We start from the raw sequence: 12,775 nt of genomic DNA, 5'->3' as shown, positions 1-12,775 counted from the left end.
ACACTAGGATTTTTTGTCAGATCTCCTTTCCGTGATACTTGTTTTTGGCAAACACACTGAATTTATGAATACGAAGTTGGATGCTTTGAAATTGGCTTTGATCAATATTTTATTCAATGTCTGTTTGATGCAGTCCAAAAAACAACACCCCAAAAGAACTAGGAAGAGCAGGGAAGACTCCATCAGTGCGTTCTGTTTCTCAGGGAAGGTGGAGAGCAGTAGTCATTTGAGTGATATTGATTCGGTACTCCCTCCATAATTTTGCATGCCAAAAAAAACCATGGAGATTGAAAGATTACAAGGAATGAGTTAGCTCAGGACTCCCAAACCACCACACCCAATGATGTGAGAGGCTGACTTAGAGTCTGGTCCAGAGATGACTTTCCTCTCCAGCTGTTTTGTGTGATTGCACATCCATGTGTCTTCTAAGCTCCCCAACACCAGTCAGTGAGCTACTGTAGCGGCAAGCTCACACTGTTCCACGGGAGGCCTGGCCCGCTCATGTGCAAAACAAACACCATCTGTGGCCCTGGTTTCCCAGGTTCCACACACACACACACACACACACGCACACACACACAAATACACACACACGCACCATAGTATCACCATGGCAACAGCTGCCACCCATGCCAGCCCCCAAAGGCAGGAATGGGTCTCATTGGTTGGTGGCAAAGGGCCAGTTACTCACCACAGTCGCTGTCAGCTCTGGCAGCCCCTGCCTGTCAGCTGGATAACAGGCCACTTTCACACTGGCTTAGCCTCCTCCTCGCTCAGCTGACCAGTTCCCCTCCACACTGCACCGAACAGGAGAGGCCACTGAGGAATTAGTAGTTGTTTGGTTGAGATGTGTCTGTGGAGGATTTCAGTGTTTTGACTTGCTTTAACCTGCAGTTGATGTAGGTGCTACATTGGCCCCTAAACCTTCCCAGCAAACCAGCAAAATAAGCTTTTACTCTCAGTGAGTAGTCCCTGGTTAAAAAAAGGTTAAATAAATTAAATAAATAAAGCAATTATGTATTTAAGGCTTGAAAAACTTCTTTAGTTGCACAGGATAAGTGTGCTGTCTCTTAGTGGTGGATAATCCACTAAACTGCTCTATTACATAGTCAAGAAATGGGCCTTGTCCTTGTGGCATGATGAATTCATGTGTCCTTCACCCCCCATCTTTCATCCTCTCTCTCTCTCTCTGTCTTTTTCACTCTCCCTTGTTACTTTTTCCCTTTCTTCCACTCTTCTCTCTCTTTCTCTTCCTGCCTCTCTTCCTCTCTCGCTCTACCCCCCCCCCCCCCCCCCCCCCCCCCCACACACACACACACACACACACACACACACACACTCCTCCAGGTAATCCACGAGCCTCTGATTGATGAGGACCCCGTCTTCATCACCACCTGCACTGAGCGGGAGCTGCGTAAGAGGAAGAAACGGAAGTTCAGTCTGTGGGTGCGCCAGTGCACGTCCACGGGCTTCATCTGCCAGGTGAGTTATGGCTCTCTGGGTTTCCCCCTGCTCTAATGCAGACCACAGGCTGCCGGCCGCCACTCAAGGTCACATTCATATTTCATTTTTTTGTTTGGATTATTCCGTCAAGGATTAAAGAAATGTTTTATAGATGTATGTATGCAGTGTATTCTATAGTTTCTGTGTGTATAAGTTTGTGTGTAAAAACAGTTCCGATACAGTGTATGAGGTGGCTAGACCATAAGGCCATTTTTTTCAGCAGAGCCAGCAAAGTATAGTGTGTGGGTATGACCAAATATGATTTGAAATACGATTTATTTCTCCTTGTTCATTAACATTTTCTAATGAATAGAAACAAGATATCCATGCTCCGGAATTTTTATATTTTTTGTAAGGCTTTTATAGACCACTGGCCATCTTTTCGCCAAAAAGGCCAAGTAATGGTGATTGAATTTGCCAGAGCATCCAGACTGCAATGTAACAAAATAAATAGACGCTAGTCCTTTTCCTCATCTCATTCAGACCCAGATGGGGCAATAAAAAGGGTTTGGCCACTTAGCCTAATTGCACTCTGCTCATGGTGGGTGCCCAATAAAGAAAATGAATGCTGTAACATGGCAAGAGTCAAACGAGAGCAGGCCAAGAAGTAATGGCTTTGCCTAATGTTTCATCCAAACGGAGAGTATTAATTGATGTCTGCATTAAGCAGCTTGATTGGTCGACAAGTTCACGTGAGCCATGGGATTACACTCCTAGCTGGGCAGCTCCAAGTGGGATCACCAGTGAAGGCAAGCCTTAAATACGGTTTTAAATACAGCAAGACTTGAAGTGGACCCAGCTTAGTTGTTGGAAAACTAATCAGTCAAAAAGTATATGAGTTGGCATACAGTAAACAAACAACCCATACATGGTCATATTTGATGGATAGTGAAGATCATAGCGGTCTGGTGATTAAAAGATGACTGATCTGGTTCTCCTTTCAGATTTCTGTCCATTTGAAAGAGGGCCCTGGGCCGGACGGGCTGGACACTCTGAAGAACAAGCTTCAGCTCCACAGTCTGGTGGCCAAGCAGCTGTGCCAGAGCCTGTCCGGTCGCAACTCTGTCATCTTCACCGGACCCAGCATCACCAGTCTCAACCTCTTCCAGGACTTTGAGAAACAGGGTAGGCTCTTGCACAGCTACTGTATGATCTCTCTGTGTTGACATGTCTGATTCTTCACCTCCTCTTTTCTTGTCCTCTTCCCCCATTCCTTTTATTCTTTCTTTCTTCTTTCTTCCTTCCTTTCTTTCTTTCTTTCTGTGTTATCTGTCACCAGTGTCCTGTGGAGATTTTGCCCTTTCTGTCTTGTCCCTTTCCTGCCGTTCTCTCTCTCTCTCTCTCTCTCTCTCTCTCTCTCTCTCTCTCTCTTCCTTTTCTTCTCTCCTTTCTTTCTGTTTGTCTGTCTTTCATCCTTACTTTCATTATCTGTCCATTATATTATTTATTATTTCTCTGTGGTCTCATGCACCCCCCGCAGTTTTTAATTAACATGTGATAATAGCCTCAGACAGGATAACCAAGGGCAAAAAGTCAACCTTGAATTGTTACTGTGATGATGTGAGAATGTGTATGTGCTCGTTTCTGTTGTCCATGGCTTCCTCCTGCAAGGGAATATCAGGTTGAGACTTTAATATACTGAGCAGTTTGCCGTAAGCATTTTTTTCCGTTCTACTCTCTCACCGTGTCATCGCTGTAAGCCAGATGTAAGAATAGAGAATTCTAAGTGTTCAGCAGTCCTGTAGCCATGGTTACAACACGTCAATCGGAAATCTTCAAAGACCCAGAAAATGGAGACACACTCTGCATGAGTTGGCAGAGCCAGAGGGGGCTAAGTGCCGGCCGTCTTTGTGTTGTCCTCGCGTCTGCGCCGAACCTCATCATCAGATCTTAATCAGGCACCTGTGTCTGCGCACCTGTTCTCTCTGTAGTCTGTCACGTCTGCAGGGCTTGAACACGCTGTACAGGACTGTAAACAACCAACCTGACTGGCAAGAACAAAATGGAGTACCCCCCAAAAACAAGGACTCACTCTGGAGAGAGAGTATTGTGAATTCAGTGATTTCACAGTGTGTTGCCATCACATTAAACACAAGTTTAATTAGCCCTCTCTTGTGTGGATGCTGCTAGGCTTGTTGATGTGAAGTTCAAATAAAGTAGAGGAAACAGAGGGCATTCTCTCTTGTCAGCTAGTGAAGTTTCAGGTACACAAACACAGACACAGAGCATCTTTAATGAGTTCTGTGTGTCCACTGTTCTCCCTGGGCAGAGATCTACTGCTGCGGCCTGCTGAGCACCAAGAAGAGCGACTGCACCGGGCTTCCCCAGTCCATGCTGATCAACACGGACGGCCCCCAGGCCCGAGGCCAGTCCCGCACCATGATGAAGGGCAACATGTCCCTCATCAGCTGGTACAACAAGGGCAACTTCAGGTTCCTCACCAACGCATACTCGCCCACCAAACAAGGTGAGGTGAGGGGCTCGAGGTTGAGCAGAGAGGGGTTGAGCTTCAACATCGCCTCAGTGAACCAGATCAGGAACATAGCTACATTCCTCCAAACTACTCTCTACTCTACTACTCGTTCCTTTCCTCTCAGTATTCTTCAGATATATGTACATTATTTTAACACTGTACACTTTTTGACAGGCCTTCATATCGCATTCTACATTTATTAGGTATAACAGCGATGTCATCAACACTGATTTTGAACAGCTGGTACTATTCATATCCACAATTCTGTTGTAAATCCTTGAATGTCATGTCAGACCAGATTATAACAAATCATTCATGTCAGTAGACATGCTTGTGTGCTTTGTCCCACAGGCTATTTGAAGACAGGCATTCACTGCCTTTATCCATCTCAGAATAAAGTTTGACTGTTTAGTAGAAATTACAGTAGAACAGGAATTTAATCTCAAATCCTAAAAAAAATCTCTTGAGAGGAATAAGGTATTACCTTGACTCTCCAATTTGTCACCAACACAACATTTCTGGCTTAAAATGTCTGATGACTAGGGACAATCTGAGAGAATATGGCAAAATGTTACAGGAGATTCTTCTGGTCTTCTTCTTATTATGCTTGCTCTGCAGCCTGTCTATTTTTAGGTCTCATTTTCTGGCTCTCATTATAAGATACCAATTTATGAGTCCAAAAAATGCATTCACGTTACTCTGAGTCTCTCATCACAATTTGCATGCTATGTTACTCAGCAGCACCATAGTGTATTCCATCATAATTACCACAGACTATCTCAAGATGCCTTTAATGCAGACAACAGATGGAGATTGGGTGTGTTGCTAAGATATCAAAAAGGCTGCTAATGGCTGGAATATGATGTTGGGGGAACATAACAATTCCCAGCCAATTAAGGCTATTCATTAAACAGATCACACACTTTGGTTGTTTATTTGTTTATTTTTCGTAAACACCTAGTTCATTGACCTTTTACAACATCAGCTTACAATGCTTGGTTCAGTTTCATTTGAGCTTGGCTCATCTGTGGTTTAATGTGTGTGTGTGACTGAATTATGCAGAGCAATACAGTTTGCCTGGCAAATGGATAATGGCCTCGCTGGTGATGTAGTAAAATAAGGCTATTTGTGTGCACCTCTGTGAGATGAGAATAATTAGGGAAATTGATTTGACCATTCCCATCCATCCATCCAGCCACTCCTCTCTCACACACAATCCAGCCATATATGCATAGGTATTGCTATTGTTATCTACATATACTGTGCATCTACATATTATAGTTCTTATATGAGCACGCTCTGCAAACCTCACATAGGTCTATCATTCCATATCTGTGATGCCGCCAACGGGGAAATCCCCTCCGCGTTCTCTCTGGGCGTCCCCCACCCCGACCACGTGTGTGACATTTCCTGTCTTGTTTCCAGGGGTGATCATCAAGAGGAAAAGTGGGGAGATCCCGTGTCCACTCGCCGTGGAGGCCTTTGCGGCGCACCTGAGCTACATCTGCAAATACGACGACAAGTACAGCAAGTGAGCGCTGAACCTCCACCTCCACCCCTCTTTGCCCTGCTGCTGCCCTTTGGCATGGTGCCAGCTGCAGTGGTGCAACACTAACATTGGTGGCACAGTTATGAGCATGAGATTCACAGCGTGTGTGGCATGAGGTCGGGCATGTTAGTGCTTAGTGCTGCATGATGCTTCTGTGCGGGCCGTCCAAATCGATTGTGCAAAAAGCACACAAATCTATTGTTTCCATGTGTTATCTATCTGATTTGACGAAGTGACTCCTGACCAGATCCCCCCCCCCATGGGCCCAAAGTGGTTAGTGGTGACTGGGTGAGTGTGTGTGTGGTTCACTCCACTGGAGTAGTGGGATTTGGGAGGAATCAAACTCTGTGTGCTGCTCATGACTTTCCTCTCTAAGGCTCAGAGAATCGCTCACACTTCATGCACGGCGGTCTGGTGTCTTTTCTATGCTATATCTTCCTGGGTTGGTCTGAATGCTGTGAGTTTGGTTTGAGTGTCCTTGTCCAGATAGTTGTTTGTTGCTATTGTAAATGTGCAAGATATCATCCAAAAGAGCAGTATTTAGAACTAAGTTACCTCAAAGCAGCAAGAGATATCTGCGATCACAAATATCCAGCTGACATTTACTCACATATTAAACAGGGAGTTTGACGGAGCACTTCTGTAAATGTCACTGTGTTTGAATTGTTGTCCAAGTTTGCATGTGAGTATGCACCACTGGCATTCAGGAATCATTTGGGAGTTTTTCTCCTTTAGGGAAACTTGGAGAACATGTGAGTAACACCTTGTTGAGCACATACAGAGTACTCAAGAACACTTGAAGTACTATTTACATTAACATTTACAGCCAGTATGCTCTAGAACAATATTGCCAGCAACAGTGGGAGGAAGTGTGCAATTGTGATGAAGGTAGATATAGTCAAGTGTTTTTATTTGTATGAACAAACGGCATGTGTTAGCACTGGTTGCAGAGATAACGAGACAAGGCACTAATTAAGACTAAACGTGCACTCGGTAGTCACAGTGGCAACTCATTGTACGGAGCGGAGAGAACATCACTTAGCGCCTGTCTAACCTTTCTTTGTCTCTAATTTATCTCTGCAGTAATTAGATGGTATTATTCAGCATGGGCTCCAGGTCCTCATAGACTCCTCCAGATTGCACTCCCAGCCGTGTGCATCAGTGTGCGCACCTCTGTGCATAATGGTCTGGCTGCTCTGGCATAATAATGGAATCGAGGTCCTCCTGATAAGGACAAAGAATGTTATTAAACAATCATATTTCTGCTCGAAGAAATGCATGCCGGTGTAACAAGTGTTCAATCTTTGCCTGTGTCAAGATGCCAAGTGAATAAGAGTAACTGCATGAGATCTTATTTGAGTTGAGCCAGATAGAGGGTTGATGTATTCTTTTGCTGTGTAAATTCTTACTGTGTGTGTTTATACATTTTTTAAGTGCAATATATAAGTATATTTTTTTCAAGTGAATTTTTATAATTTGATATTTCATAATATTGCATTGATCTAGATATTTTGGCTTTAAGATCAGTACTGCATATTAATAGGGCTTTTTAATACAGACAGTGGTTTAACTACCTGTGTAAGTACTGTAGTTCAGCGTGAACTTAGCAACAAAAACAGGAAGGCTAATTTAGGCAGCCATTTATAGTCTCATTCATGCTGAAGCTCAAGCACTGTAATCAGAGGCTCTGATTGAGAACTAAAAATGGGGCTTCACAGGAGATGTTAGAAGTTACAGAGACTTTTTTGTGTTCTCTGCTAATGAATCGCTTCTGCTCTCTCTCTCTCTCTCTCTCTCTCTCTGTCTTTCTCTATGTTTTTTCCTGTAGGTACTTTATCTTCCACAAACCTAACAAGACCTGGCAGCAGGTGTTCTGGCTAACCATCAGCATTGCCATCAACAACGCCTACATCCTGTACAAGATGTCCGATGCGTACCACGTGAAGCGCTACAGCCGGGCGCAGTTCGGCGAGAGGCTGGTCAGAGAACTCCTGGACTTGGACGACTGTTCACCCACGCAGTAGAAGTCTCTCCACTGCACCATCTCTCCCCTACACCCACACCTACACACACATACATACATAATATACACACACTGTGTCACACACAAACCCACAGCACACATATACACTGATATCTGACCCCACATAGACTCTGTTATGTCAAAGCGAAATGTTTGCGCCTCTATACTCACTATGGAGGCATTCATCTTGTGATTGTCGTCAGTTGTCTAACCCAAGCCGTGCCAAGTCTGGATGGAGTAGGCGGGTGACGGACTGATCACAGAACAGGAACGGAAGCTCTGTACCAAGACCCCTCTGGCAGACAGCAGGGCCCCAGTGTACATAGTGCACTGCATCTCACGTCTCTCCCCACGACCTTAGTGTCCCAGACTGCATGCTCAAGATAAAAAAAAACCCTCCTTCATACGTGCTGTGCTATGTGCCCTTGTTAACGTGCAATGATCGTCTCGAAAAGAGTCCTGTGGTGTTCGTTAATCACACACACTGTAGCTGTGGAGAGGAGAACAAGTGGGCAACAAAAAAAAAAGAGAACAGCCATCAGTGATTTCCCTCCCTCTGTGAATAGTAATCTGACCCCTGCAGTAGAGAACCACTCTCCCCCTCCTCCCGCTCATCTAGTACTCATAATCAGAAGGGACGGATAATGTTGTACGTACTGATTAGGAATCAAAGAGCCGTTTGCAGATTGAAAGGGAAGGATCAGTGATCTTAGAACAGCTGCCTCTGGTTAGTCTCTTTACAGGCAGGGGGGTGGGGGGGGGTGTAGGACACCACAGCGCAGGGTGTTGCTTCTTTCTCATTGGTAGATGTCTACCTGGGGTTAAATCTTGATGCTGGACACTTATGAGTGCAGACTACTTTATCTTCAGGTAATGATTGCTGAAAAAAACACTCACTCAGTGATACATAATACTGAGTGCCTGATGAGAATGAGCTAAATCCAATTCATTGATGCCATCAATGCCATTGCCTCACCGCAGAGCCATCCCTGGATCATCTCAATTTCAAAGGTGATCTTCAACCAGATTAAGTGATCTGTAAGGCTGAACTCCCAACCGACTAACAACAATTCCCTTAAGCTTACAGATGTTTGAACTGAATTGGACATATCTTCCTCCCTTTCCTGTGTGCTATTAACCAATTTCATCATACGGTAACTAGATGTATCAAATGAATGCACTGAACGAGAGACAATGACTAAATCTTGGAATCAGATGAACACTGGTGTTTGATGTCCATTCTCCATTAAAATCATGACCTTTGACCTTTCCACGGCCAAGGTTTACCCAATGGAACAAGACAGGATGTTGTGAGTGAGAGCTACATTAGCTTATTCATGGAAGCGCCTCACTGTAAAATGGCCAATTTTTGTCATGGCACTTGACAGAAATGCCTGGAACAGGTTATTTATTTTCTTTGTTCACATTTTGTCCCAGTGTTCAAAAGCTAGCCATGCATCAGTCAACTCACTTAAAAGGGACTTACTGTATAATCCCCCCCAGTGTCACTAAAAGATACTCTCATCTGTAGGCTACTAAAGTCTCGAAACAGCTCCTGACTTCAACTTACTCTATGAAAAGTCCAGCCTGATCCAGGAACTCAGGATCTTGGAATAATATTGGATCATGCCCCATCCAGAGATCTACTGTAGTCAGTATATACAGTACAGTGTCTATTCTAATGTTTGTGACATGCGTTTTGCTGTGCCCTCTGTCATGAGTGAATCACTGCAGTAGGCTACTCTACATCAATGTTTCAACATCAGTCAAGTGAATGGCCCATCACCATGGAAACAATCTCTATACAAAAGAATGGAAGCTATGTACACACAACATAAGTGCAAGATACTATGTGCCACAGCTATGCTTTTAACTGGATCGTCCAAAGTCTTCCCAAAGGTTCTCGTTTTGTTTCTTTTGATGCGGCCTAATATTTTTAATATTTTTTGCCAATCATTTATGTTTTTCCACTGTGAAAATAGTAGATATAATATATGATAAAAATGAAATATATATTGAAATAGTTATTTTAGATCAGAGTGAGGCTGGACAGACAGCTCAGTAACAGCACTTTTGCCATTCTCCTTTTTGCACTTGGAAGCTGTTGAGTTTGGAAGCATGACTCCGTTTATGAGCTTTAAAGTCTCCACGAGGCATTAAATGTGTCTGGTAATCTCCCATCTCCCATGCAGCTCTGGCCATTACATAACACAGACGCCACATCTGAATTATTCATGCCATGTTGTCACTCAGTGCATTAGTGCTGTCGAGATAGATTAAGGTCTTCTTCACCTTGTGTCATTATGGGAGTGGGTAAACCATCCGTTGTTGTTTGTGTATCTCCGAGAGAATATGGATAGAGAGGAGGGAGGTTGAGACCCAGTTCAAGGTTATTGATGTTGTGTATAGTCAGGCTCTGCTTTTGAAAGAGAGCGAGGAGACACTGTGTACCTACTCTGGGGAGATTGATTCAGAATGAATGGCAACTGAATGAGGGGGAGAGTGAGTAGAGAATATTCACCTTCTCTGTGGTGATGTGAGATTTCTAAAAGGTAAAAAAAATGGTCGTAGATATTAATTATCTCAAGCATTAGTCTAGCATACTGAGAATACTGTTAAAAAGGCTAAGCATTATAATGTATAATCATTTCTGTATTTTGCCATTGAGCCTATGTGTGTATGTTCCTATGTGAATTTGTGTTGCACAGCATTGCTTATTAGACCCCTTGAAACCAATTACTGCTAGAGAACCACTGGTAGACATTTAGTGTATGTCACAAAATTGGAAATGGATTTTTTTTTCCATACCGTCATACCATATCAATACTGCTTTAAGTGTCAATGAGTAAATCAATAAGGGAAAGACACCTTAAGGAAATACCTTGCTATACATGCTAATGTACTTTTGAAAGGTATTGATGTAGTCAGACACATTATTTGATTTCTTTTCTCTCCTGCTTAGATGGGAAGTATTGCAGTCGGTCTTCCCACTGTCCTGATGATGATGTTTTTAGCAGATTTCCAAGAGTGTAGTGGTACTTTGATCATAACAACCACAAGACAAAAAGCCAGAAGTCAAATGCTGTCACTACTCCTCCATAGACATGTCTGGCCAAGTCAGTTTACTCAGCTCACTCATGTTCAGTGTGGTCTCCCAGTGCCTTGCTCTGATGAGAAACTCCAGCATCCTTTAATAAACAAACTGTGTTTCTTTTGTATCTGGCTGTAGAAAGCAGAGAGCTAGAAAGGTAAAATATATGGTGTGCATTAGACATACTGGGTAGTGGTAGATATATTTCTTTTAGAAAAAGTAAGGTCGATTGCAGTGGCCACTGCAATGAACATCTTGTTCTTGTGCATTCTGGGCTGCATGTCCTTGTGCGAATGACACTCTATTGTACAAAAGTTTTTTAAGGAATGATAGGTTGGATTTCATCAACTCCCTCAATGGTCTCTCATTCACCTACAGACTGAAGCTCTGTATAGGAATCGATTCATCGGTCCTTTAGTCCGTAATGGGACATAAGTGTTCCTGCTCTTGTGCGTTTGTGTAAGTCAAGTTGCCATAATTTCCCCCATGAATCGCAAGTGAGGCGAAGTGGTTTGAATGGGTCCGAGCACATGGAAACGAATGATGCTCTCACTGCCTAATAGTTCTCATCATACATCTGTCACACATCCAGTCAGTAATCGCTACTGCACACAGCCAGTGAAAACAATCTGTCTCTAGCAGGTCATCAGTTCATACAAGTGCCCACAACCTCCTGATCATCCCCTAGACTGCATGCAATCGATGGCATTGACTCCCCAACCATTTCATCAACATCTTGGAACATTTTTTGCACTTGGGGAAGTTTTGTTACATCAAAAACACACAATCTTCTGTGTTGTTTGGGAATCATGCGTTTACTTTTGCTTCGTTTTGACACTGGAGGATGTAAACGCCATATTTTGTAGCTTTATCTTATGTTGATTACAGATTTGATATTTCTGAAAATGTTGCCTGCAACTGTACTGTATGTAAACACTCTAATTACTAGATCATTTTCTGAATTTAAAAAATATGTGTATGTTAAAAAAGAAACAAAACCCAAATCTTAATCACAGTTATTCTATTGTGAAATGGTGATGTAGTTTATTTTTGTGAACACTGTCTATGTAAATAACTGGATGAAACTTCCACTTACAGTATAAGTCAATATCCTGTTTTGTATAGTAATTCAATTTATCAAAATAACTACACATGGAAGCCTATGTAACAGTAACTTCAGGCACTATTTCTTAACTGTACTGCAAATGGGAGATTATTGGACAGATTGTCTTGCCTGTAATGGTTTCTAAACATACTTTGTTTTATTATTATTATTATTATTATTGAGATTCAGAATGTGCACTGTAAGAACTCTCTTGTCTTGAATATGTGTGCGTGTCTGATAAATAGACTGAAATAATGAGGGTAGTCAAGACCTCTGTAGTACCTGTGTAATCATTCATAAATAATAGTCAGCAATCACATCACAAGCATCAACATGACCTTCACAGTTTGTGTAATAATGATGGGATGCTTGATGTAAGTTAGAGGTTGCCTCTAGTTGTTATGAATGTTTATTGGATGTGTTTCTTATGCAGATGTTACAAGCTGTGGATATGGGTGGGTATTCACATGAAGAGAACCCATGCAGATGGTGTCTTCTCTCTCTTCCTGTGACTGGAAGCCAACCAACTTGGCTGACCTCAGGGCTACATCTCTGCTATTCTGTAGTTCCATAGACTATACAAACCAGTCAACAGACGGAATATAAGCCTTTACAGGTGCTACTTAATCACAGACCGATCAGAGGGACTTTTAATCTAGGGGACGGGTCAGGAGTGAGTAATGGTACGACTGTGGCTGTTTATACACTACATTGTGTCCTGTGGTCAGCTGAGAGATTGATGCACTAGAAAAGCAATAGAGAATTGGGCTCCTGGTAATCATCTGTGGCTGCTTGTTGTTTTTGTATTCCTGGCGAGCATTAGAGTCCTGGAGGAAATCACATTATGGAAAGGCTCCATCTGTAACCAAATTTGGTGCAAAGAGGTTTGCCATTGTGTTTGAGGGAGGGAGGGAGCCAGATCGCTGCAGAACACACTTGTGTTTTGCGAAATGTCTCGATTGTAGGGCTGGACCAAAACTCAAACGGTATCTGATCACCAAGCAAACCAGAATTCAATGTGACTCGAACTG

The 12,775-nt window shown here is 42.9% G+C and overlaps 1 protein-coding gene across 1 annotated transcript in view; it reads left to right on the top strand.

Annotated features, from left to right (window-relative positions):
- The window catches only part of pgbd5 (piggyBac transposable element derived 5), a 24,759-nt gene extending 12,196 nt beyond the window's left edge, over nucleotides 1-12,563 (top strand). The window contains exons 3-7 of the mRNA XM_042065894.1: nucleotides 1,348-1,482; nucleotides 2,448-2,628; nucleotides 3,773-3,970; nucleotides 5,402-5,507; nucleotides 7,354-12,563. Of these exons, the coding sequence (XP_041921828.1) occupies nucleotides 1,348-1,482; nucleotides 2,448-2,628; nucleotides 3,773-3,970; nucleotides 5,402-5,507; nucleotides 7,354-7,549 (816 nt within the window). The 3' untranslated portion in view covers nucleotides 7,550-12,563. The remainder of the gene's footprint in view (nucleotides 1-1,347; nucleotides 1,483-2,447; nucleotides 2,629-3,772; nucleotides 3,971-5,401; nucleotides 5,508-7,353) is intronic.
- The last annotated feature ends 212 nt before the right edge of the window (nucleotides 12,564-12,775 follow it).

This window comes from Alosa sapidissima, chromosome 16, assembly GCF_018492685.1.
Source record: "Alosa sapidissima isolate fAloSap1 chromosome 16, fAloSap1.pri, whole genome shotgun sequence".
In the NCBI taxonomy this organism is placed as follows: Eukaryota; Metazoa; Chordata; class Actinopteri; order Clupeiformes; family Clupeidae; genus Alosa; species Alosa sapidissima.
Note: the sequence above shows the minus strand (reverse complement) of the source record. Positions and strands in the feature narration are given on the sequence as shown.